Here is a 27,619-nt window from a genome sequence, read left to right on the forward strand (position 1 = left end):
TAATAAAGCACATACTATGTCAATGACTTTATGCAACCAAATAAATGTCACAATGTGAGGAGCATAATAGTCTTCTCTCTTTTAAGGCTGCCTGGCGTCTGTATTCAACAGATGTGAGTCGTTCTTACCTCACAGCCACATGGTATTACTACGACAGTATCCTGCCTTCATTCAGGTGAGTCCTATCTCTCCTAACAAGCTGTCTCCTATAGAAAGAGGGATCAGTCCCCCCATTGTTACATGCCAGCATGATGTGTATGCATGGTTACAGCAGTCATTTATCATGTATAAAACCACCTCATAAGTTTTAGTCTGCACAAATTGAAGGGGTTCAGTTGCTTTTCTGGACTTACTTGAACAGGATGTTTCACAGGAAGAATATCCAGCCCTTCCTCTCCTATATCATAGCATCGCAAATAGTTTTCAAAACTATGTACAGGACCTTGTAAACAGCATGTGACTTTAGGATATGTATCAGAACCACTGCTTCCGGTAAGTAAACAGACACAAAAATGACATCAGAGTAAGGATGATTGCACGGTCCCTGAAAAAAGAAATATTTTTACGCTTACTGTATCTGCCCCCATATGGTGTCTCTTTGCACTCAAACAAACACTGGACTCCAATTAGACAAAAACTGGTTATTTATTTGGCTGTCAAACAATAAGAGATTCCTAACCATTCTAGTTCATCTAATGTGTCCAACATTTTTAAACTTTAGTCTATAAGATCAAGGGGCCCATTTATCATTCTATATTTGTGGCTAAATCCCCGAAAACACCCGTTTTGGGGGTTAGCCGCAAGTATTAAGTTCCCCCCAAATGTATTAGGAGGGACCGCAGAAGGAATCTCTGGACCCTGCTGTGATCCCTCCTGCAGCGCCGTCTTCCGTCTGCCCCTATAGGTTTCTATGGGGGATGCGAAGCTGCCTGATGTATCAACCTCGGGCAGCAGTGCATCACATCTCTGGGCTACCTCCATTCTTAGATGGCGGTAGCCCATTGTAGTCTATGGGCTACACACCGCACTGCTGCCAGGTTAGTGCGGTTGGCGGGGAGGGTCAGTGCTAACCGCGCATGCGCAGACCCTCCCCCGGTGCCCGGCTCAGCACATCACAGTGACGGGTTCCTTTTGAAACCCTGTTCTTGCGAGCAAGGGATGATACATCCCGCCGTTAGGATCACATTTTACAATGGGATCCTGTGCGGTAATATTATGCGATTATTGATAAATGGGCCCCCAAGTGAGAAGGCACTTTATGAAACAATTTTAAACCTAGATGTATTAGTTAACCTCCATTGGAGGAGCTATCACATGGGAGGCCTGTCAGTTCCAGTTTCCCCACCTGGTATATAGAAAACTACATTACCAAGTGCTGATACCAACGACAAAAGATGCTGTGTGTATGTACTGTAAGTGTATATATGTGTGTGTGTGTGTATATATATATATAGAGAGAGAGAGAGAGAGAGAGAGAGAGAGAGAGAGAGAGAGAGGAAAGAAAATACATATATTCATATATAATGTATCAGTCTCTGACATAACAACCCCAGCAATTAAGAAGCAGTATTATAAAGCTACTTTGGCTATTCTACAATACTGGTGCTTGTTTCCACAAAAGAGTCCAAACCTTGCAGATTACCACAGACTCACAATATGTACTAGCATGCAAGGTGCATGCTGTTCTGGAATTTTCTGTAGGTCTGCCTATATTTTTTACAAGACAAAACCGATGTTTGAGAAGTGATGTTTGTTAGTTCTGTATTTTATTTTAAGCACCACAATGTACATGGGGAATGTTTTATTGCAGGTGGCTAATGTACATGCAGAAGTGCTTCTCCACCTAATGGGTCCCACTAAAAGTATACGTCTTCAGCAGAGAAATGCATTACTAGGCAGATTCAAAGCAATGTAATAATAAGCTTCCCAAACACAAAAGTTACTTATGTAATATAAACAGCGCCCAAGTCTCCTCACTCTCATGATTTATTTAAGCCATTATTAATGCTACATTGAGAGGTATTTTAGAAAATAAAAAAAGGTTCTGACTTTGACTTGAGTTTATAACTTTTCCACTCTGCACCACAAAAACAATGTTGTACAGTACCTCTCCTCATCAAGGTGCACTGTTAGTGGATGAGTGCAGTTTGAGGTGTGCAAAGCCAAGATGTGTTGTGGCACATGGTGTTCTTCAAAAAAAGCAACCTTCCCTGAAAATTGTTTCTTAGCTGGTGTCCTCATACGTGATCTACAATGCAATGGAGCTTCTTTGTACATAATCAATTATTAAACATTTTAAAGAGGACAAATAAAGGAGTTGTCCATAGCAACCAATGATCTTCTAGCTACCATTTATCAGGGGCCAGATGTATCAAACTTCAAAAAGTAATCAAATGGAGAATGATAAACAACAGGCCCTGCATAGCAAATTCTGTACTATGAACATTCACAGTAAGTGAAAAAGGCTGTTTGTAGTACCCATATGTTTGTGCCATGTGATGTCAAGGAGTTTCCAATAATTTTTATTGGGAGAGAGGGACACTATTGTTCTAAAGATCTACATTCATCTCCCACCATTCCCCTTCAGAAATGTAACCTGTTATCATATATTTGACCCCTTCAGAGAGCTGCTTCTTTTGTTTGATACCTGGCATCGAACCCGCAGCCGAAATGGAGGGGTTAGGCTCTGTCAGGGGTCTCCACGCTATCACCCAGTCCCCTCTGCTCTGAAATCTGCAGCACCCCCTTTCTGTGCAGGGGAAAGGTATGGGTCCCCCGCCAGTGTTACCAAGCCCAATGTTTGTCCCAGTGTCTTCGTGGCAGAGGGGCCTGCAAAAGAGAAAAGCAATGCATATTTGTGTGATTTCTGAAAGTTGCATGAATAGCAGTGTGACCTTCCTGTTTGTCAGTGACTTTACAGCAGTGTGTTGTGCTGGTTGAATCGTTTGCTCTTAAAGTGAAGGTTTTAATGTACTTGGAAACTCCATACCGAGGTTTAATGTTCCATGTGTGCAACAGAAACATTATAGATACAAATCTCTCTGTTGCAGGTTACAAGGGTGCGAGAGGGTCTATTGTTAATTGCTGCAAGTGCTGCCAGTTAGCACTTAAGTAACTATGCTTTAAATATGTGGCAATGACAATTTCTTTACAGAAATTATATTACAAAAGTGTCCTGGTCAAAATCAAAACTAATCTCCATCATCATGTGGCCATGTGTATATAAAGGATTACGGCATAGGCGTCACATGAGCATTACTCATGTACACAGATGACAGTGTTGCAGAACAGTGTGCGATGTGATATACTCTGTGTATGGGTGCTGTATGTGGTGTGCGATTTGATACACACTGTATATGGTTGCTGTATGTGGTGTGACGTGCGATATACACTGTATATGGTTGCTGTATGTGGTGTGAAGTGCGATATACTCTGTATATGAGTGCAGGATGTGGTTTGCAATGTGATATACACTGTGTATGGGTGCTGTATGTGGTGTGCAATGTGATATACTCTGTGTATGGGTGCTGTATGTGGCGTGCAACATGATAGACACTGTATATGGGTGCTGTATGTGGTGTGCAATATGATATACTCTATATGAGTGCAGTATACAGTGTGCATTATGTAATACTCTGTATATGGGTGCTGTATGTGGTATGCAATGTGATATACACTGTATAATTGCAGTATGCATTGCATTCTCCTGTACACAGCATTGCCAGCCCCTCTGCCTGAAGTCTCCAGTGTTCTCCATGTTTGTTTTGTGACTGTCAGTATTTTTTTCTGTTGATGTCACTTTATCTTTACTCCCTAAACTTCATCACTAATCTCACTTTACAATCCCTCTTTTCTCACAGTAAAGCTAAACTATTTTTCTCTGATGCACAGCTAGTAATATACCATCACCACTCATACACACACATATGGGATTGAAGGACTGTAATTAGGGATATATTTCTTCTCCAGGTTCTTTTTCTCTTCAGTATCACCGTGACCATCATTGGATTTGTGTTATCAGGAATCATTTCTGCCTTGTCATGTTGTGTAGCAGGGATGTATGTAAAGGAATACACCCATACTTGGCTAAGAGTAGTAGAGCGGAACTTTTTAAATAATATGTTTGCCTTCTATTTCCCATTGTTCTATGACCAGAGCTGGTAGATTAAATGTACAGATTAATGTACAATTGATATTACCCAAAAATGTCTTTCTTTATCAGACTGGACTGTGTGTAACAGTAACCCATGACCTCTTTACAGTAATAAGCGGAGTTTCTTTCGTCTGTATGCTGGCTGGAAGCCCAGGTATTTACCTACTGGAATGGGATGATCTGCATGTGCCTGTTTATATAAGGCATTAGACCAGCCTGCTCTCCAACAATCCATTAGCAAGACTTTTCTACTGACCAGCAGAAATTGTCAAAGGGTTTCTATGTATTGGGTTAAAGGAAAACAGGAAACAGATGCTTATAAATCCATATTTATTTACATATTCCCACCTGCAGTATAGTTCTGTGAGGAAAACCAAAGAAATCGCAAACTAATGCTGCTTTCACATTGCAAAATGCAGGGTCGCACCGGGACTTTGAAATGGTTCAGTTGCGGTGCGAAGAAAAAAGAATGATATGTGGAGAGCGCTATAACATGAATTGATTAATGCTAATTAGTCAAGAAGTTATTTCGATCAATTGGGTATCACAAGATTTAAAATATATTTATTAATTTATATCAGAGTAAAAATAACAGGATAAAAATAATAATAATATATGTATATATATATATATATATATATATATATATATATATATATATATATATATATATATATACATACCAATCCGCTTGACTGGTATAAGTATACCACTTACTTACTGGTTTTTTTTTATTCCCAAAGCTCATATAAGTATATCAAAGCTGCTATATATATTATACTTATTTCTTACATGTTGCATTTCCTTGGAACAAATTACATATATTATATATATTTTTTATTCTGTTATATTTACTCTGATATAAATGAATACCTATATTTTTAATCTTGTGATACCTAATTGATCAAAATAATTTCTTGACTAATTAGAATTAACCAATTCATGTTATAGCGCCTCACATATCATTCTTTTTTCTCTACATGCTATTTTTTATTGAGGAGTGACCTCCATCTGTGTGTGAGCTGCTGGTTAAAACATACCACCTAGTGGCGCCCATGGATTTTTCACCCTAGAGTGATTACCCAAACCCCCCCCCCCCCGCCGCTTTTTTCAGTTGCAGTGTAACCCTGCATTTTGGTCCGTTCCCCTCAGCGAACTGGCAATATTGGCAGTTCGCTGATGTTATGCGGGGGCGGGGCAGAGCGGCGAAGCATTATCGGGGGCGGGGGAGGAGGCAGCACTTAGAGCTGGTGCTGCTCCATTAGTGTGAATCGGAAATGGGTCGCTCAACCCAGTAACAACAACCCATTCACACTGCAAGGGAACACGGCAAAGAAGCGGTTAAAGAAGCCTTCTTTTTTACCGGTTCCTTGCTACCGTGCAGAGAGAGTTACATTTGGGTGAGTTATTTTGTTTCTGTGCAGGTTAAATACTGGCTGCATTATTTTTACACTGCAATATAGATATCAGTTTAAAGTACAAACCCCATCGAAATCTAAATCGCTCTGCACAAGTTACATCTGCCCCACCTGCAGTGCATATGGTTTTGTCCATTAAAGAAGGAGTTTGCTTTTGCAAGTGAACCAGAATCAGGCCCGAATGCCCACCCCCCACTACAAGCCAAATGTCCCTGCATTTTCCGTAAACATCCATTTGCAGGCTTGCGTGCGGACCCGAAATCTTTTGATGGTCCAATGAACAGGGCGGGCAGCTGACATCAGGACATCAGGTGACATCAGCCGCCTTCCCCTGGAAGGCAGATGGTGGCCCTGTTCGTAAGTTTGCCCAACATTTTCATGGGTAAACGCCCTGCCTGCCTCATACACGCCCCCTCTTTGCAAGTGCCTCGGAGACTATGCAAGTCTCCAAAGGTGCCCACATCGAAGCCCTGCACATGCGCATAGCAGCATTTTGGAAGTCTACCAATAAGAGAGGCGGTAGAATAAAGTGGGTGGTCACGTCGGCAGTGGAGACGGAGATGAGGTCAGACATGTAGGGAAAAATTTATTGTGTGAGGGCTTTATTGGTAGGTTTGAGGTGTTGACTTTGGACTCTAGGTGAAGGGGAGCCAATGTAAAGTGAAGCTAGATGCCAAGCTGGAGAGACAAAAGACAATGTTAAGGATGGATTGGAGATGAGAAAGGCGAGAGTAAGGAGGGCAACATAAGAGATGAGATGGTTGGTTGGCCAATAATACCCCTTTAACATCGCAAATGCCGGGTCGCACTTGGGATTTGGACACAGGTCTGACCTGGGAGCGACCCGGGTTGCTGGACCTGGGAAATTTGAAAAGACCCTTTCACACCGCTTAGAGACCCAGGTGGATCTGGCAACAACTCAGGATCAACACGGGTTATGCGATGTGAAAGTGGGGTAAAAGAATGCAGGCCTCCTGGGTGTAATACAACGTATGTAAATCCTAATACATAGACATCCTTACTGTTGTGTATGTTTCATTTGTGGTATTATTGTCACTCCCCTAAAAACTGTAAGTACTTAATTTAACCCATTGAGTACCAGCACAAGCATTAAAAAAAAGTAGTAAAATTACTTTTGCTGGCACACAGAGGGTAAAATTAAACCCCTTCACTGCCATGAGAACATGAATCAAATGGTAGACAAGGACTTAAGAGTGTCCTTAAGATATGTTTGCATGCAGATTGTTTCCCAGGATGGCAGTAGAGGAATGAGGTGTGAAGGATCGCCTGCCTTAGCAGCATGTACTACTGCACTGTACTGTACACACTCCCAGAGGATATCTGCAGGAGAAGTGGGCGTCACATTCAAGGTGCTTTATAAATGGATCTGAAATCTGAAGTAGTTTTGTGAGGTTTGTGTTGAAACGGAATGTGTTTTCTGAATAGCAGATTGTTTGCTTGAATAGTGTAATGCAGAATAGTTTGTTCTCCGAGAATAAGTAGATGTGTGGTGCGCAGTTATCAGCGGCTGGCAAGGGGTAGTCACTCCCCTAAACAGACGTAAATGGTTGAAAAAAAGGGGTATGCCAGCGCTGGTTGAATGATATACACATACGGTTCCCAATGATAAATAATATTTATTATAAACTAGAATTAAGATAAATGTAAATATCAATATTAATATAAATAATATTAATGATAAACACAGTATATGAGGAATTAAGAAAAGGTATATATCACAGACGTGACTTCAACTGTGGTGTATCTTGTTGATAAAATTCAGTAAAAAAGTCACAAGTTTTTATGGTGATCCACTGATGGGTACTGGAATGCTATGTATATTGCAGTCCCGTTAACTGCAGATAAGTCACAGTATTCCTGAAAAAAATTGCTCTATAATTTCAAGAGCTCAAGATATCCCGATAGCGACCACTTCAGCATCTGGTGAATTTTAGGGATTGGGCTAGATATCCCATATAGATATAATAATAATGATATTTATATAGCACTTTTCTCCCAATAGGACTCAAAGTGCCTCACAATTTTCTTTACACCTCAAAATACATAACAAGCTTAACAGTAGATATCAGTAAAATGCTTGAGTAAATAGGTAAGTCTTTAGTCTATTTTTAAATGATTCTACAGTGGGGGCTTCTCGCACTGTGCGAGGAAGAAAGTTCCATAGAGTTGGAGCCACAAAGCTGAAAGCTCAACCCCCAGATGAATTCAGGGAAATTCTGTGTACTGTTAGTAGTGGTCGCCTTCGGGATATCTCTAGCTCTTGAAATTATACAGCTTTTTGGGGGAATACTCTGACTTATCTGCAATTAAAGGGACTGCAATATACCCCTCAGCCTTCCAGTACCCATCAGTGGATCATCTCATGTTCAGTTTGGAAAAACTTGTGACTTTTTACTGAATTTTATCAACAATATACTCCACAGTTGAAGTCACGTCTGTGATATATACCTTTTCTTATTTTTTTTATATATTGTGTTTAGCATTAATATTATTTATATTTATATTTGCATTTATCTTAATTCTAGTTAATGTTAAATATTATTTATCTTTGGGAACGTCTGTGTATGTTATTCCGCCAGCGCTGGCACACCCCTTTGTTTTCCGAGAATGGCTTATTTGATAGCTCTTGGCATGAGTACTCGTCATGGTGATAAAAAAAGTTATTTAGGGTCGCTTTTGCTATGTTTTTGCCAATCCTTTTTTAATTGCATCCACCTTTATTTGATTGGTAATGTTTCAGCATAATTGCATTACTGTTCCATATTTTGGGACAGAGATAACCAAGATTTCTGTTTCGGATTCCAAGCCCTAACTGCACATTTTTTTCACCATGTTGAGTTACTGTTTGTATTTCAGGTCATTCAGTTTAGAACATGCATGAATTTCTTTTAAGAAGCGCAAACCTCTAACTCATACTAGTAACATGGTAAAGGGTTCCATTGTTTGAATTATTTACAATCTTCACAATTAGAACATGCCAGATAACCTTGTCATTTATCACTTCGCTATCTCTTTCACACCCTTCTTATTTCCTCCTCATTTATCATCCCTCAGACTCTCTAATCCCTTCATCAAATATTTCATTTGCCTGCTTTCTACGTCATCTTTCTCACCCACTGTCTGTGTTCTCTGTTGCTGTTCCCCAGTAATAAGGCAGGACTAAAAGATCGAATACGAGGTGCTGCTGTCCCCAAACAGAGCACACGGAGCAAACAGTTTTTGGCTCCTCCAGAGCAAACCTCTCCTGTACCAGACCACACAGCAGAAACACCTAGCCCTACAAAGGTGCAGAAAAGTTGGAGCTTTAATGACCGTACAAGGTTTCGGGCATCCTTAAGACTTAAATCAAAACCTCAGGCAGATGGTGAGTATAGAGAAATTCAATGTTAACGGCTTTTTCTTGAAAACTATCAGCATTAGTAATGTTAAGATACACAATAGAGGCCATTTACAAAACACACTCCGTACTTACTGCAGAACTTCCTGGTTATGCATCAATGTGACTAGATGTATATGTCAGGTTGCACACCTGCCCTCCACACTTGAGAGACACCTCCGCAGAAATAAAAAATCCATCAAGCTGTATTGATGTCCATAAAGTCTGAATCAGGCAATATGGAAAAGTGTAAAAAGTACAACCATCTAACACTTTACTTCCATTCATTTCAATAAAATAGGCTTTTCTGTTTTTCACCTTAAAAATCTTCTTGGTTTATACTATATATAATTTCCATCAGTGGTCCTCTACCACGGCCCTCCAGGCACACCATCAGTCCAAATCTTTATGGCTCAGCGGACTGAGGTACAAATTAAGGCCCTCATTCTAGTTACCAAAAGTTCCCTGTGCGTGCGCATGTAAGACCGATGGTGAAGTTTTGCGTATGTGCATATTGTCATATGCGCATGTACAGGACTTCTGTGCATTCGCCGTAGCCAACCTGTTATGTCAGTGTGGCGTTCGCACGAGGGGTGGGGGGTGCTGCGGCACTTCGACATGGGAACGCCCATCAGCTGCCCACCCTGTCTTTGGGCCGGAAGCCTGCAAATATAAGTTAGTCTCCACTGACTTATATTATCGAGCACTGCACAAATCATTCGATGGTCAGCAACCATCGATTGATTTCTCCAGCAGCGGGCACATGCGAGGGGATGTGTTTTCATAACACATCCCCTCACATGGTTGCCTAGGGGGGGGGGGGGGGGGGTACATATATTCACTGGGGCATTTATTTGGGGCAGGCACTCTGGGACTCCGAGTCAACCAGAATGAAGGGCCAAGTCACCTGTGCCTTAGCCTGAATAGCCATAAAACCTGCACTGTTGGTGTGCCTAAAGGGCTGTGGTTGAGGAACACTGGCTTACATTACATGAGAGTAACGGTGCCCATACATGGTGCATTCTGCAGGTGCAATGCCCGCTCTGGCACATCCCATCGCACAGTTCAATAAGTAAGTGTTGCACATTCTTTTTGAACTAGCTTCGGATCACATCGCACACAAATCGCACACAAATTGTATGCAAATCGCTCGCGATGTGATGTAGTCCAAAATGCATCCAATTATTGTACCGTGTATGGGCGTCTTAAGGGGATATTGAGATTGTCTTACATGTGACAATTGTGTGTGTACTGTAACGTTATTTTAATTTGCTTGAAATTCAGTTTGAACATGCAACCTGGAGTTGCAAAACTAGTCCCACTAAAACCATGGAATTAAAGCTATTAGAAATAAGGTGACCAGGAGATTGGCAGTTTTGAGCCAATCCACACAAAGTTTACCCCTAAAAGGGGATCTCTACACCTTTCTCTCATTCCCTAGTCCTGCAAAATTAACTTCTATTTCTGAATTGCTGCTGAAAAGGAGGCGCATCAGTGCATTGATTTCATACATCACTAGAAATGCCTCATTAAATGGAACATCCCCCTCAACCCTGAGCAAACTGCTCCTCCAGTCACAGCTGACTTGCTCTGTGACCATATGTTCCATAGGTCCCTTTCACAATTCACCCCGAATCCGGGATATTGTCAGATTGCTGATGTAACGACCTGGGTCAAGGTGTGGTGTGAAAGCACCAAACCTTATAACCCGGGTCGAGTATTCGGGCAATTCAACCCAGGTTATAAGAATGGTTAAACCCGGGTCGCCCTCTGTAGAATGGGCGACAAGTTTAGTGTGAAAGCACCGGACCCGGGATCCGCAACTCGGGTCCACAATGTAAAAGGGGTATAAGTGTGTCCAAAGCTGCTTTTTACCATTTTGGGCTTGTAAATGACCTCCAATAAATATTGACCCATAATGCAAAGTTACGGAGAAACTTTAGTTCCACTGCACTAGAGCACTGGAGATACCATCACTTCAATATAGACAAAAGCCCCACCACTAGAGAGGAAATCAATACAAGCCATGAAATAGAGGCAAATCCATAAATTAATTATATGAACTACAGTCTAAGGGGGTTATTCTGGTTGATTTGCAAAGCTGCGAAATTCGCAGCTTTGCGAGTCATATAAACCTCCATTCGCAGCTTACGTGTGTGGGAGAAATCATTAGATGGTCGCCGACCATTGGATGATTTCACCAGCGCTCGCAGATCTAAGTCAGTCTCTGCTGGCCTTAGATCTGCGTCGCCCTGTACGGGAAGAGGGCAGGCAGCTGATATCTGCTGACGGTGTATTTCCATGGGAACACCCAGTGTTTTCATGGGCACGCCCATGAAATGATGGGCGTTCCCATGGGCGCAACCACGGCCCTCTGCCCCATACCCCCCACCCACACTGCTGTGTGCGACCAGGTGGCAAATAATCAATTCGCCATGCCCGCTCGCACAAAGAGGCTGCACATGCACATAAATGCTTATGCGCATGCGCAGTCTCTAAAAATTGCTCCCCTCCAGGTGAGCGAATCAATTAGAATAACCTCCTAAATACAGATACCACCACACGTGCACTATTACACCACCATTTCAAAAATACCAAGAAAGACAAAATTATGGGGGAATTTACCCTGCTGCTAATTGACGGGCCGGAAATGTTAAATTACGGGGATTTACCCTGCTTTTAGTCCCTGCAGTCCTGCACAGAGTCGGAATGAACAGAAAAATCCATGTAAAAACCCACAAAATCAATTAGCAGTGATGCAGTTTACAAAGATTCAGTGGGGTTCCGTGTGAAGATCCCAATATTTCAGCATGGAACAAAAGGCTATTTAAATAAATAGTGCGCCGCATGGATTTTTGCCGGCATTTAGTCACACGGTAAAACTCAAGGTTAATTGATTACTCACCCTATGACTCTTTACAAGTGACTCATCTACAGTATATACTACTTTAGGTTAAACAAATCACATAAACAACGTCATGGCCTCACCAAAAACAAGTACTCACACCAGTATTATTCAAATGCACAGTCAGATACTTCATAGAGATAACTCCCTAGAGAAAAGTGTGAATGACAAAGTGACTCATCTCTACGGTTACTCATTCCATGACCATCATCCAGCACTATAAACACATTCTCTTCAGTCTACCATGTCCTCCATCTGAAGCAGACATCATTATCCAGCACTACACAAAGCTCTTATGTCACTCCACTGTAACGTGATAGCTGTATGTGAGAAAAATGTCACATTGCCATTATTTGTGTAAATCCTCTTATCCCTGGTTCTTAGGCGCCCATTTATTACGGATCGCATATACAAAGGATCTTGTCCATGCGATGCGCTCAGCCGGGTGCCGGGGGTCTGCGCATGGGCGGTTAGCACTTACCACCCCACTGACCCCGCTGAGTGCACAGCTTTACAAGCAGTGCGGTCTGTAGCCCATAGGCTATGATGGGCTATCTCAGAATGGCAGTAGTCCAGGTACCCGATGCGATGCTGCCCGATATTGAAACATTGGGCAGCATCGCATTCCCCATGGAAACCTATGGGCAATGCAGATGCCATCATAGCAGGAGAGATCGCAGCAGGTATCCAGGATTCCTGCTGCGGCACCTCCTGATACATTGAGGGGATACTTAATATTGCAGGTAAACTGGTGATTTCAGGGATTTACCTGTATATATTGAATGTTAAATGGACCTCTTAATCTACCACAATGGGAAATATTTATCTGCTTCTTTGTACACGCACTTTAGTAACTGTACCCCGATGTGTATTTTTCATCAGTTTGTTTTATTTAAATACTAAGGCCAAAAAATTAAATATTTTTATTGCAGTAGTGTATTAGGAAGTAGAGTTATGTATCAAATCATTCTGCAACCTGAGAACAACCCCTTGCTCTTACCTGTATAACTGGTGTATTTGTGTAATTAATACATACCATAGCATTACTAGTAGTCAGATGTATTGATACTGTAAGTGCTCATTTTATTCTATGAAAAGTGGTACCTTTCTCTCAAGGATGTGAACATTATGCTTTCTGCCAGCAGAGGGCGTCGGAGAAGATAGTACTGATGAGAAGAGACTCGCCAGTGATCTCACCATGGAAGATGTTATGCCAACTGTGAAAACCTTGATCAGAGCCTTTAGGTGAATGTAATGTACAAACACAGTAGCACTGAGGCACTGCAGTAACACTGAAATGAGGATAATAGGAAAGCCATACATAAATTGCCAACAGCAAGGTCAGAGCCTGAATACCTAGTGTGTAGGCTCAGTGTGCTTGTTGCTGTAAGTCAAACTGTAGATCGGTGTGAAAGAATTTGAAGTGCTGGGTACACACTGGAGCGATGTTGGGCCCATTTGCTGCTTTGCAATGGAAAATCGCCTACATTGCTCAGAGTCTATGGGTGATTGCATGCTTCTACATCAAACCTATCGATATTGACAGAAGGGGTCATTATCTTTTCATTTCTCCTCTATTATGTATGGGGCTTACCGCCAGCAATTTGGGTAGATTACATTACAGGACAGTGCTTTTGTGCTCCTTTCAGCTGCCAAAGGAGCTTGGAGCTTCTTTGGCAGTATGAAGATCACTCCAGCACTAATATTAGTAGTCTGAACGTAACTTCAGAAATAGGTACATCTCTCACCCCAAGCTACAATGTCAGGCAGCTTTCAGTATATTGAAAAGAGTATAGATGGTGTAGATATGAAACTGTAGGTTGTGGTAGTAGTGGCTGCTACTGTGCAATGAGCCTATGGACATTACCAGGGGCTAGGCTGTTCTTCTGTGAGCTGTTTTTATAACCCTCAGAGAAAGGGGTACAGCACCAAACTTACATGCAATGGAGCATTGGCGATTCAGCCTGCTCATTGTAATAGCGCCACCCGATGGCTAAATGTAATAGATCATAAATAATACATAGGAGCTGGTAATGATTCACACGCCACTGTAACTGCTATAGCATCTTTTGCCTTAGCCCGGACACATAAGCATGATTGGCGGCCAGGATACTGGTGGTCAGAATACAGATGCCAGCATCCTGTAGGAGGGAATCCCAACAGTGGTCAGGTAAGTATAATTACCCTCTTTTCTAGCAGCCTAACCCACAGCCTGACCTCCCCGCTAGTGACTAACCCTAACCCATACCCTACCACCTACACCTAAGCCCCCGCCCTACAGCCTAACCGTGACACCCCCCCCCCCCAAAGTGTAAGTGACTAAACCTAACCCCCCCCTCCCTGCAGCCTAATTTCCTCGATACAGTCTAACCCTAAGTCCCCCCACTAGTGTCTAACCCTGCCCACCTTCCTTGGCCCTGACCTTAACCTGCCACACTCTACGATTGGGATGTTGGCTGTTGGTATTCTGGCGTCAACATTCTGAAACTTTCAAACTTCTTGCACTGGTCTTCTGAATGCAGCCACATCTGCGCTAATATGCAAATGCTTATATCAGTTCTTCCCCTGGTGCACAAGCGACCATCTGACTGTGCAAGGACTGGGAGGCCCACTGTAATGCACCACAGAAACTTGCACCAGCTCTATGATAGGTGAGCGATAAAGCGTCAGTGTCAGCAAACACTTCAGCAACATGCCCACACTACTCCCATAAGGTGGACCATCCCTTTGCCACCTCTCAGTCACTGCCCAGTAATGCCCAGCACATTTCAAATACATTTATCCAGTGGCAGTAGCTGCCGCTGCTTACAAAACGTAAAAAAAAAAAAAGTTGCCTAATTTATATAATTATACTCATTGCAAGACACTTGAATAACTGCTGATACTTGAGATAGGACTTCTGTCTGAAATTTCTTGTTCATAATTAATTATGATTGGTTAACTGTCCATTCAGGTACTGCTCTCATTTACAAATATCAATAGAGGTTAATGTTTATGTTGGTGCTCTATAAATCAAAAAGATCTACTAACCCTATGATAACTTTAGCAAGTTGTGTCTGATCTGAATCTTCTTAGGCTTGGGCCACACAGAGTGGTCATCGGGACCCGCTAGGCCTGAAGGAGACTGTATGGAGTAACACACAGCCTTTTGGCCAGATCCTGCAGGACAGGATCCAGCCACTGCTGACTGGATTTCAAGCAGAACACATACATTCAAATGTATATGTTCTTCTTGAAATCCTGTCATCTGCCATCCAGTCCAATCGCAGCAAGTTGCTGGTGTATCTGGCGGCTGCGGCCTCGCGGCATATGTGTGGACGGCAGCATAGGAGACTGTGTACAGTCTCCTTTGTGCCAAGCAGGTCCCACTGAAATGCTATGTCTGGCCCCAGCCTTATCCTGTGAAATTATATTTACTACATATGTTTTTGGTGTAAATGTAATAGGGCGAGGAAAGGTGCTGGAGTTTGTTTTAGAATGGGAGTTTTTTTTAAAGCTGCAATAATTTTCAAGACAACACCAGGTTGGATCTGCCTTGAAATACCCCTTTCACATCGCACTTTTTACCCAGGTTATTGCCGGGTCGAAAGCACCAAAATAATTTACCCAGGTCAAGCAACCCAGCAATTCAACCCAGGTTAAAGAAAGGTTAAACACGGGTCGCCCTGTATATAATGGCCAAGCCGGGTAAAGTATGAAAGCAGTGACCCAGGACTGACCATGGTTTGCGATATGAAAGCAGTATATTGTACCTGATTGATGCTTTTACAAATACAGCTATTCTTAGACAAACTCACACACCAGAGGCTTCATGCTCCCTATTACATTTCTTCCTTGTAGAAATAAGCTAAAAATTCTAATTTTAGATAAACTGCAGTGTGTAGAATAGATGCCATTTAAAGGTCCAAACTTACTAAACGAGTTCCCCCTTGACCAGCGATTTTTCATAGGGGGTAGAAGCTTTTAAGCCGCCCCGCGCTGTGCAGCAATACTTTTTGCACTGCGCGGGAGCACACATCGCACCCGCAAAGCGCACCTTGTATGGGCACCTTTAAAGCCCTTTAGAGTTTGCATTTTAATTTGAACCACCTTTCAAAATACAGGTAAAGATTTGTCATGAGATCATGTAAACTTGAAAGAGTAGAATGTAGTGTCCTCAATTGGGCACTAATTGTCTTTAATAATTACAGTCTGCCCAAGTTTTCCAGTGATTTTTTAATTTCTTCAGTAGTAGAGCAGGTAACTCTTTTGTTTCTATTTTTATATGATGCATTTCACAGGTCGGGCCTGCTTCATCCAATAGAAAACCTGCTAAAACTGTAGGTATTTGGTGAATGAATAAACTGGGTGTCTGTGGGGGTTATTCTGGTTTGTTCCCTCCCATGCAAATTTGCATGCCAGTGCATTGCCAAGCAGCCACGGCAAACTCACCATTGCGGGGGGGGGGGGCTACTCTGTTATAGTCAGTAATAGGTAATGAGAAATCTTTACCTTTTCTAGTGGAAACCGGGTGCCACGGTATCTATTGGAGACAGGAGCATTAACCCCATACTGCTAACTAGAGAGGTGGCTCAGTTCTTATTCTCCCAACGTGTTTCCTTGTATGCAGGATATTAAAATTTCTGGTGGCCAAGAGAAAATTCAAGGAGACTCTCCGTCCATATGACGTAAAGGATGTGATTGAACAGTACTCTGCAGGACATCTGGACATGCTTGGGCGAATAAAGAGTCTGCAGACACGGTTAGTAGGCGGGCATTCATCAGGCGAAGCTTACCTGCTTGCTAGGCAGCGTATATACGCTGCCTAGCAAGCGGGACTGAATCTGGCTCCATATGCTTCATATTTAACATGTTGTAGTGCAAGATAGTAGTTCACTGTACATGAAGGTGCATGCAGTGCCACCATACAATACAATGATATGATTTAAGTCATTAGCCCTGAGAAAACACATGCTAGTGGCTCTATGTTCTTAGAAGATCTTGCAAATAAATCGTGATCTGATTTAAATGATATGATGATTATTTTAGCAGAATTGTCTGTGACTAGCAGCACAGCTACTGTAACAAAATGTTATCAGTGATTTAATGATCTGTCCCATTGATATCATGTGGGTCTCTGCCCTCCACTTCCACCACCCTTTTATGTGTCATGGATTTTTTTTTTTTTTTATACATTTTTATTGAACAATTGTGAATTTACAACATTCAGCACAGTCCAGCTGTTATTTCCAATTGACAATATAACATAGTTCACAAGTTGCTAATTTTATATTTTTGATATTATGGTATCAAAATCAAATTAAGTTTCTGAAGGGATACATACATAAAGTTATACATATGAAACGTGAAAATATAATTGAGGCATAGATAACGTATTATTACATTACAAATTCCCTTTGAAACTGCCCCAAGCAACAACACCCCCCCTCCCTCCCCTCCGTTGCAGAAATATTCCAGCGTGCCTCACGTCAATGTCCTAAGTAGATACCATGTGGTACCCTCAAACATTTAAAAAAAATCAGTGTTTTCACAGGAAGATCTAACGAGTCAATATAGACTCCCCATTTTTTGTGGAAACGCTTTACCCCATTCTCTATGTCCGGCAGCGTGGCACGTCTGTCAAAGTAGAGTAAATTGTTCAGATCTGCCTTGACCGACGCCAACATCGGTGTCGAGGGGGACGTCCAGGAACGCAACACCACCTTTTTAGCTACCGTTACTATCACCGTTAGGAATGGGCTCAATATTTTTTTTCTTCTCTCCAGATTCCAATTAGAGAAGTTCGCTATCAACATAGCTAAGGGGTCCTTTACTAGGCGTAGGCCACATACATCATTAATCAATCCCATAACTTTATTCCAGAACCGTCTTATTTTACACAGTCCCACATACTATGGAAAAAGGTGGTGTTAGGGAACAAAGTGTCTGCGCTGCGCCTGTGACATGTAAGCTCTATGCAGGGTCTTCAAGTGTACCTCCTGCAGCATAGCAGAATGCAAGATCTTCATGGTCTTCTCTAAATGTTTAGTCAGAGGCAACCGATGGCACGTCTGAGTGCCACAGCGCAGCCACCCCTGCCATAACGTCTCAGGATCTGTTGGTAACATATTTGAATATAATTACCTAAGTCTGTATGGACCTGTAGAACCCAGGGTGAAAACAGCAGTCAAAGGGTTCTGGGCCCCCTCTCTCACCATCGCCTGGGGCATAGTTTGAATATAGTACCTAATCTGTAAGTACATAAAAAATGCGGCATTACTAATAGAGTACTTCTCAACCAGATCCCGGAAAGCTAAGAGGTATGTGTCATGGATTTTACTGGTAACCAATTTTGTTGTAGGGTGGAACAGATCATTGGCCGCGGCCCTATCCCTATGGAGAAGAAGCCACGAGAGAAAGGAGAGAAGCTTCCTATCGGAAGTGAAGCAGATGCCGCTGATGAGTTGAGCATGATGGGAAGAGTGGTGAAGGTAGAGAGGCAGGTGAGCAGTAATCTCCCTCACATGTGCAGGAACATGTGTATGTATGTAACAAAGGCACACTATAATTATGAGCTGACATTTCACCATCATGTGCTGCAAACACCTGTTAGTACAGTGGCCCTCATTTTGGTTAACACAGTAAGCTGCCCCCCCCCCCTCCCTGTATCCCCTTGCAACCATGCAAGAGGATGTGTCACAAAGACAAATCCCTTCGCATGTGACATCAGCCGCCTGCCCCTGGCACACTTGGGCACGCTCGCATTTCCATTGGAACGCCCAGCATTCCCATGGGTGTGATGCGAGTCCGCCGCCCCTTGCCACGACTCGCCATGCTACGTGCAATCGGCCCAGCGACATTGCATATCACACAGTGGACCTGCACATGCACACAAAAGACTGTTCATATGCGCAGTCCACCAACCACTTATAAAGGGTTACTCACACAGACCCAATCTGTATTATGTAGGTACAAACCTTAGCAGCCTTCAGGAATGTGAAATTACTGTCACTGTGGTGCCACTAGCTTTTCACTGTAATTGACCGCCATAGAAAATCAGTTGAGTGCAGGAAATAGGCCCTGGCCCTTATAGTGACAGCACTGGTGGGATGGGTTGCTATTACTTTTAAGGAAAGTAAAGCTTATTTGAAATCCTCATAACGGTAGTATTTACAATTGCTGTCAACTATATGCCCTCGCTGAACAATGCCCATGTGAGAATGGCTTGTTACGCCTCTTCAGTCATAAGTGTAGATGCGACTGAAACGCAAAGAACTCTCTATCACCTGTTTTTACATGCACACTGGGCCTTAGTCAGATGAGGACGGAGCTGCATTTCATGTTGCAAAATACCGATGTGTGCCAGGGGTATGGGTCTGCGATGGAGGATATGTTACAGCATCAGCCAGTTTGATGTTTTTTGGTGGCAGGGAGGGTACGGCAACAGCCTTCATTTTCCAAAACAGACATGTGCTACCGATGTTGCCGGGGAGGGAGAAGGCCAGGATCGCAGTTGGAGGACATCTACTGTATGTTGTAACTGCAGCGGCCAGTTTGCAAGACCCATGGATCATGTAGCCAGCTGATGGTGTAGCAGATGATGCAAAGCTGCTTTTTTGGATGCAGCTGGGATCAATAATGCATACAGAAGGCATGACAACTCCTGCTGCATTAACATATTACTGCTCTCTCTGCTTCATCCATGTATGATACAGCGATAGCTCCTCCAACCACATCTGAATCAGACACACTGGGGAAAGTTTACTAAGATGTGTATTCTACTTCACATGTGATGTTGCTATGGGCAACCAATCAGATCCTGTCTACTATATTCTATAGGGTGCTAAATAAATAAGAAGTAGATTCTGATTGGTTTCCCATAGCAACATCACATGTGAAGTAGAATACACATCTTAGTAAATTTCCCCCTCTGTGAGAACACAAAAGATTTGCTCTACAACCAAAATTAAAGGCCTGATTCCGTACAGCTCGCTAAGCAGTGGTCGTATGCTGCTTAACGAATGGCTTAATGCCGTGGAAGCATGCGAATGGACATGTACGCTGACACATCCATTTGTATGCGGGTGTCCCCATGCGCCAGCCCCCTGTCCTCTACCTGCCCGCCCCCTCTCTGTGCGAATGCCTCTGCTGTGATAGTCGCCAAAAGCATTCGCACAGCGCCCCTGTACATGCATATATTCGCTTATAGGCATACGCGGAGCCGCACCATCGGTCCCCAGAGCAAATACGCCGGGGACCGATCACTAGTGAATCAGGCCCTATATTCAGTTCAGCATCAGCCTCATGTTGCATATTCCAATTCTCTTTGTTTTTAGTGGCCTACCTTCCTGTAGATCTGATCTACAAGTAGGTAGGCTTGTAGCTACATTATATAAGTAGAGAAGGTCTGAATACAGCTGCCATTATTCTTAATGAGTTGTTTAACTGATGCTGCAGAGCACGTGGTCTCAGTAGAGGTATGGCACAGAATGAGCACCACTGACTGCAAGCTCCTACTTCTTGCAGGTGACCATCATGTCTTTTTCCTTAAATTGTAATGTCAAATATTAATAAGGTCTTTCTTTTGCAGGTCCAGTCCATTGAAGATAAACTTGATGTAATCCTTGGGTTTTACACCCAGTGTTTAAGGAAGGGTCCTACCAGCTCCTTTACAATGTCTTCCATGCATATGCCACTAATAGACCAGGATATGACATCTGATTACCATAGCCCTGTGGATCAGGTTGATATATCTGTGTCTGCACAGACACTGAACATTTCTCGGTCTGACAGCACCAACATGGACTGAAGGCTATGCGGCACAGTGGAAAGGATGTCTCTTCTGTTCTGTATTGGTATACGGGAGTCTGACTTTTTTCCACCATTGTTACAGGCACAGAGACACCACAGACTTGTATACTCTCTGCATCTTATGAAACAATGCACATAGATTATTCTTATGCAATTGTACCTTGGTTCCTCTGGGAACGGCACTTAATTTGGCAGTGTAACAGAGGAAGGACTTTACAAGCCATATATTCTATCCGTATCACATTGCCATTGTACCATCAGTCTCTTTTGTGAGGTGAATAAGATGTCACGTTATAAGGTCGCAACAATGAGCTGCCGTGTGGCCAAAATTAGCGACAGTCCTTCTACATTGTCCTTTCTTGCTTCAATGTCCTGCGAAGTTGGCGAGTGCCATTTTTGTAACACTTAGCCTCTAGAAAGTGCCTCAAAGATCTTATGCAGATGCTGCTCTTGTCTATCTTTCATCTCCTGAGTGTGGGGGAAGTTGGTGCACATGAAACTTGAGCTTATTACTAAATGGTCTCTTTGGTAAATGAAATGTTTTGCTCAACCTGACAGTGAGACAAACTGATTTTACGCATGGATTTCAGCTATACAAACTTCATCTCCAGAGGTAGAAGATGGACATCTTCCAGATCAGATACTGAAGAATTTCACCTGCTGGAGTGGAATAACTTATCTGATGGCGTGAAATGAGTGGGTGACTGATGACAAACTGATGTCTTCATATGTTTGTGTTTAGCAGGAATGCTTGTTGAGTTGACTGTATTCTTAGTATAATTGTAATATGTGCGTATAGATCAGCAAGTGCGGTGTTTGTGTAAATATATACAAGTGAAAGTTTTCAGGGCCATAACTAGGGGTATGTAAATACACAGGGTGGAGGTCCATTGTGGAGGCACTGTAGTTGTAACATGGCGCCTGCATACCTGGAACCTCACCCCGTAGCCAGTAGCGCTACTCCAGAGATCAGTGGAGCACTTGAGGGATACCATGGACAGGCAGCCTGAGAAACTCTAATCTCTGGCCAGTGCTCTACTTCATCGAACCATCATTTCCGAACTCTATGTGTGATGTCATCACAACACGGAGTGGTACAGGGGTCACTACTGCTCTGTAACAATGCTGTTTATGGGCGCATCTTTATCAATATTAAGTGTCCACACTAGAAGATAATAGTAAAAGATATCACTCAGAAAGACCTTTCTGAGCAATATCATTATATCCTCTAGTGTGTATAGAGCCTAAATTTAACATTTCCAGATAGAATTTACTTTGTTGATGTTTGTGCTATTGATTGGCATTGTGAGTAAATACTGAGGGTAAAGGAAATGATATCATGGAAATTATTTGCTTTGATTGACTGTTTCTTGTTTAATGTTTAATGCGGGCTTTGTAAGCAGGGAAAGAGCTGTAGATAAAGTTTGTGCCGTTCCTTTATGCTAGCAGAACACTTAAGTTGTTCAATTTGAGCGGTAGGTTTTCCCAGAAACATGGCAGTATGCTGTAACAGACATAATAGTGTAGTCCATCCACCTCTGAACCCTATCATTATCCTTTTTAGGTTGATTCCACATTAAACAAAGTAGGATTGAACAAAACGTTGCTATTTTTGATTCAGCACAGGGTAAATTGTTCCTTATACATTTATACTGTCAGATGACAGGGACATTATTTTTTTACGTGCAGCAAGTCAGCTACTGCATGAACCATCAGAACAGGGTGAATGGATTTGTGGAGCAAAATTGTGAATATTTAATATAAACATGTCTTCTTAGGATAATAGGCAGACCAGAAGGCACATACATCATGTTACATCCCACACGTCCTGGTTGCATCCCGGAAAAAACATAAAGCAGATGCCGCATTTCAAGGCATAAATTGCAAAAACAAGATTTTTCTTTGCACAAGAAATACTTCAATTTGCTATAAGGGATGGAAATAGAGCAATGATACAGTTAGCAGCACATCAGAGATATTGATTTTGTCAGCATTCATCATACAGACAATGGTGAAATGTCGAATTATATTGTTCCTGGTGGCCTAGCGATGAATTCTCACTTCCGGGTCAGGTCTCCAATCCTTCATGTTTCCCTTCTATCCCCAAATTTATTCCCTACACCAAACCTTCCCTCTAGTGCCTAACCTTAAATCCCCCTCCTCGCACAACCTAACACACCCCCTTCCTCCGCAGCTTACCTTGATCCTCCTGCTTCCTATCCCTAACAATCCCACCCCCACACCCTTAACCACCTGTTACCTAAACATAACCCTTCCGCAGTCTACCCCCCCACTCCCAGCCTAACCCTAATGTTGACAATCTGACAGTACTGACATCATGAATGTCAACACTGTGTCGTAATCATGAATGCTAACATTGTTATTGTTGACCTTTTCATTTTATCCCCTTTTTTCACAAGCAATAAACACAAAACCTCCATTTGACGTAAAGGGCAGAAATTATTTATATTCTGTGCTACTCTAATACAGGGATTCTTAGTGCTAGCTTGGTCAAGATCATGATCTTTGCCGGGAGAACATACACTCTGCTGGATTCCAAGCCTAAATTTACAATGGGCTCAGCTGCAAACCTTTACGGATGGGCACCATCCTCCCAGTGAAATAATAGTATAAAAGTATATAATAATATATAAAGTAATGAAACCTTATTTATTTCCCAAATCCAATAATGTTCACATACATCTCCTCACAGTACCCGAACATATCATCTTCTGTATGTCTACCAAATGTTAAACTGCCTGCAAGGAGGGCTGGGCTGTGCTGTGATGGCATAGATTGCCTGATCCTGCGGCACCATATCTGCCAGGTCTGACTGTATAAGGCTGCGATGGCCTATACCACTGTATACCTATGCTATGTTGTTCTCAAACTTTTCCCATATAAAAATAAATGTATACAATGAAATATCTTTACACAAACACCCATTACTGAGATTACGTTGTACATGCATGGAATTTCAGCTATTGTATGTGTGAGAGCGTGATCTGTGCGCAGCTGTATTTACAGACTATTGCGTATAAAGAATGTAGAATGTAATATGTGGTCTGTATGTGTATGTACATGGGTGATCTACTATGATCACTCAGTAATATTATTTGCACAGCTGTCTCTCTAGGAGAAGCAATATTTAAATATATGCAAAGCATTGTGCTTTCTTGTATTGCTCTGTCTTCCGTAGTCTTCCAGTAACATGCACATAGCATGACTTCCCCCATCCCACATCCTAAGCATGTAGCTTCCAGGTAAGACCAACATGCACTTGGGTTCCATACCTTCATTTTATACAGATTTATCACTAGCTGTGCTTGTATCTGCTCATTTCTATCATCCCTCTCCTGCAATGGCAAACTGCTCCAAGGCCATTAGAAATGTATATCTAGCCATTGGTAATCATAACTGGGGCGCTGGAATTTGAATTTGTGTCTAAAACAAGTTACACAAGTTCCAAAGCAATAGCAAACATTCACTTACAATTATGCATTCAGACAATATAACCTCTGGTTGCTGTTATGGACAGGACATGGGACCAAAGATGAGCACTCTGCCTGAATCAAGTCATTCAAAATAATTCACCAAAAAAGTTACCTATTTATCTGTTTTATTGATGAATAGGGCACATGTAGAGGTGCACAAAGCAGACCTCCCAATGTTGCAAGACTATCAGAGCAATAAGTTCCCACTGTCCACATAAACCAGATCCACCCAAACCACGCAGCATATTACTATAAGGCCACATCCCTAACATAATGCACCAATCAGGACAGGCTCTGTAGTAGGTGTGTGGAAGTAAAGCCAAGGGATACTTTATATAATTATGTATCTTGACTTAAAGGAAGCTTCAGTCTAATACGTAAAAGTTACTTACCTTGATAGTAATGAAAATTCTGTATGTATGTTTGTAACCTTATTATCTACCTCACTGTAGACTGTTGTCCTCTGTTGTCAAACAGTTTAGGTTTATAAGGGTTCCCTGTAATGTCGTTACTTTTTCTTACTGACAGGAAATTAGATGTGCACAGGGAAATGCCTCCTCCATGATCAAACCTGTATCTCAAAGTTTTTCAATTCTGATAAATTGTAAATATGTTGATATTGGAATGTCCGCAATTTAAAGCAATTTACTTTTTAGCATTTATAGTGTGAAGAAGAATATGGAACCAGTCATTGTCAGAATCTATCACCTTTTTAATGATAGGTTACACCTCCAAAACGGTGTAATATGCATACTGTGGGTGGTATCTATGTACTGCTGCTCAACCTGTCATGGTAGAGGGACACTCGGGTTACTAGAACACCTGCACAGCACCCACAAATCTACACCTTTATTCATTTTTGCCCAGTTGTTTTATACAGCAGCCCACAACACTGAAATATATAGACACAACATGCCGCAAAGCTCTGCGTAGAACTATTTCTCTTCCATAGCAAAATGTTTGCTCAGTATTTAATTTAGATTCAAATTAGACTGCGATTAGACACTATACTGCTAACACTTCAGGATTTGCCCACCACTCACCTCTTCTTTAGCTCTGTATAAAAACTCGTACAGAGACAGTCCTAAGTCGTCTTACACATTGAGACAAATAAAATATAGACATTGGTCTTACTGTTCTTTGTAAAGACATTATTGGAATGTACTGTATCAATTATATCCTTTGGTTAAACTTAACTATGGGGTCTACACATGGGATGATTTCAGGCCATTTTCTAATTAATCTGACTAGATCTCTTAGAAAATGCCTCTACATCGTTCTGTGCGTATGGGCCATATTGATAGCGATGCACGGCCCCGCGCGGCACTATCGCAGGGCAATTAAGATCCTGCATGCTGGATAAATCTAGTTAATCGCCGGGCAGGGCCAGTGTTCTCACCGGAGAACACTGATCCTCACAGATCGCTCAGCACACATTGCTGTGCAGCACTGCTCAGATCGCTCAGCACAGTCGCCCCATGTGTTGGCTCCATACTGTTCGGTTGGGTACTGTATTAGGTGCTATGACCAAATTCTAAACCCATTGACATATAATGAGAAGTGCACACTCATTGCTGTGTTATTGAGGAGATGAAGGGTGGTTCTTGGGAAGAGAAGAGTGTGTTCCATGACTACTAAAGTTCTAAGGAACTGTGAGCACACAAAATGCAGCGGAGAGGACATTAGTATGGCCTAGCTTTTATGTGGGAACATTTGGAAGTGTTCGGTCATTCTCAACACGCTGTAAATGACATAAACAATTTAACACACGAGGGGTCATAGCTTAATGTCCGGGCCCAACTCCCCCTGAAAATATAGGCCATTTATAGATGATATGGCGCTCATGTTTCCAGTGATTTCTCCAAAAAACATGGTGCAGGCACCAAATTCACAAAGAATTCACCTAAACCATGGAACTGATGGCTGCTGGGTAACACATTGCATTGGTGGAGGGTAGGCAGCTTAGTCCATCCTGACTCAGGGACTGCATGCACTGCACTGCACTCTTTATACATATGCCACCAAGTAAGCAAGTATCCTGTACAAAATTCAAGTACATAGGGCCCAATTCAGGCCTGTCCACTCTGCTGCAAATTCGCAGCATGAGCGATTATGGGACAGCTGTGCATGCGCACTGTATGCTGTGTGCATGTGCGAGGTGTCCTTACGAAGACAGCTCGCAGGGTAATTGACACCCTGAGGGCCTTTGGGAGTGGTAACACAGCATTCTCTGGGCATGTCCCAGAAAACCTAGGCCTTCCTCGGCCGTTAGGAAAGAGGGCCTCTGCCGACATCAGCGACCTCCTTCTCCCCACAGCCTTTGTAGCACTTCAAATAGAGGGGAAAACCATTCCATGATGAGTGATTCCGAATGGTTTTTCCATTATGTGCACGGCTGTGACCACATCTGCAGCCGTGCACATGGGCAGAATTTCACTCGGGTGGGGAGGACTTTACCTACTCACTGGACTTGGAAAAACTCGCATACCAGTGAGCAGTTCTGAATCAGGCCCATAGTGTGGCTATTTCATCTGTAAGATGTTAAAAGCAATGCACATGATGACCCGTCAGAATAGCACTCAACTGGCACTTTGCATTTGACATGCAGCAAGCTGGAAACCATCGCTCAGTCAGCTGTAAATGCATTAGCAGTGCTGAGTTTGATTCTTAGGAACTACAGTATGCATACTCTGCGTCTGGTATCTGACTTTTATATTCAAACAATTCTGTTTTACTGCCATGGATACAAAATAGAGATTTACTAAAATGGTTTAACTATTAATTCTGACAGCATAGTACACAGGTCTAATAGTGAGGTGAGAGTCTTCTCTGATTGGTGCCCCCTGTATCCTGGTACTGGGTTCATGTTAGGACCCTGCACTCCCTAAACGAATGCTATGCATGCACCAGCATGGAGCTAGAATCTGCATCCAATGTAGGAGGCTCATCCCAAAAACAGACAGTATCTGCTTCTCCCTTCCCAGTGACACCACTGGGCATAGGGAGGATTATTTTCCTAAGGGGAAGAATAACTAGTTAGAAGGGCTTAGGAGAATGCTTTGAGCTACTGAAACTTGACTTGGAAATAGATGCGTTTGCAATAGAACTGTTATGTACCTCACTAATTTATTGGTTTCATTAAAGTTTTACTTAGAAAGTTGGATGTCTCTTGGTTTTTATTAGTTTCTTCATAATGCTGGATTACGCAGAAGGTAACGCACAGAGAATGCTTTACTCCTGTAGACTGCAACAAATAATGCATACGCACCTGCAACACAATCACTATGCAAATTTACAGAGGTATTCCTTACTATACCCCTCCTTGTGTATGCCACATGTCAGCCGCCATCAACACCTTTGTATGCAGCAATTATAACTGTCTTTGACATGTACACCCTTTATATACAGCTACCCTTTTCTGGGTGCAGGAGATACCACATACACCTACCCTGTGCTGGGAGC

At 42.4% G+C, this 27,619-nt stretch overlaps 1 protein-coding gene across 6 annotated transcripts in view; it reads left to right on the forward strand.

Moving 5' to 3' along the window:
• KCNQ4 (potassium voltage-gated channel subfamily Q member 4) overlaps positions 1–27,317 on the forward strand; it is a 165,173-nt gene extending 137,856 nt beyond the window's left edge. The window contains exons 8-14 of one of the 6 annotated variants that reach the window (XM_083173682.1): positions 87–175; positions 2,624–2,764; positions 8,739–8,956; positions 13,016–13,118; positions 16,483–16,614; positions 18,224–18,355; positions 20,443–20,580. In XM_083173682.1, the coding sequence (XP_083029808.1) occupies positions 87–175; positions 2,624–2,764; positions 8,739–8,956; positions 13,016–13,118; positions 16,483–16,614; positions 18,224–18,320 (780 nt within the window). In that variant the 3' untranslated portion in view covers positions 18,321–18,355; positions 20,443–20,580. Of the gene's footprint in view, positions 1–86; positions 176–2,623; positions 2,765–4,262; positions 4,308–8,738; positions 8,957–13,015; positions 13,119–16,482; positions 16,615–18,213; positions 18,356–20,442 lie in introns of all 6 variants that reach the window. The other 5 variants (XM_083173678.1, XM_083173676.1, XM_083173677.1 and 2 more) reach the window with 5 other exon arrangements.
• Positions 27,318–27,619: the final 302 nt, after the last annotated feature.

This window comes from Crinia signifera, chromosome 2 (genome assembly GCF_055691185.1).
Source record: "Crinia signifera chromosome 2, ASM5569118v1, whole genome shotgun sequence".
In the NCBI taxonomy this organism is placed as follows: domain Eukaryota; kingdom Metazoa; phylum Chordata; class Amphibia; order Anura; family Myobatrachidae; genus Crinia; species Crinia signifera.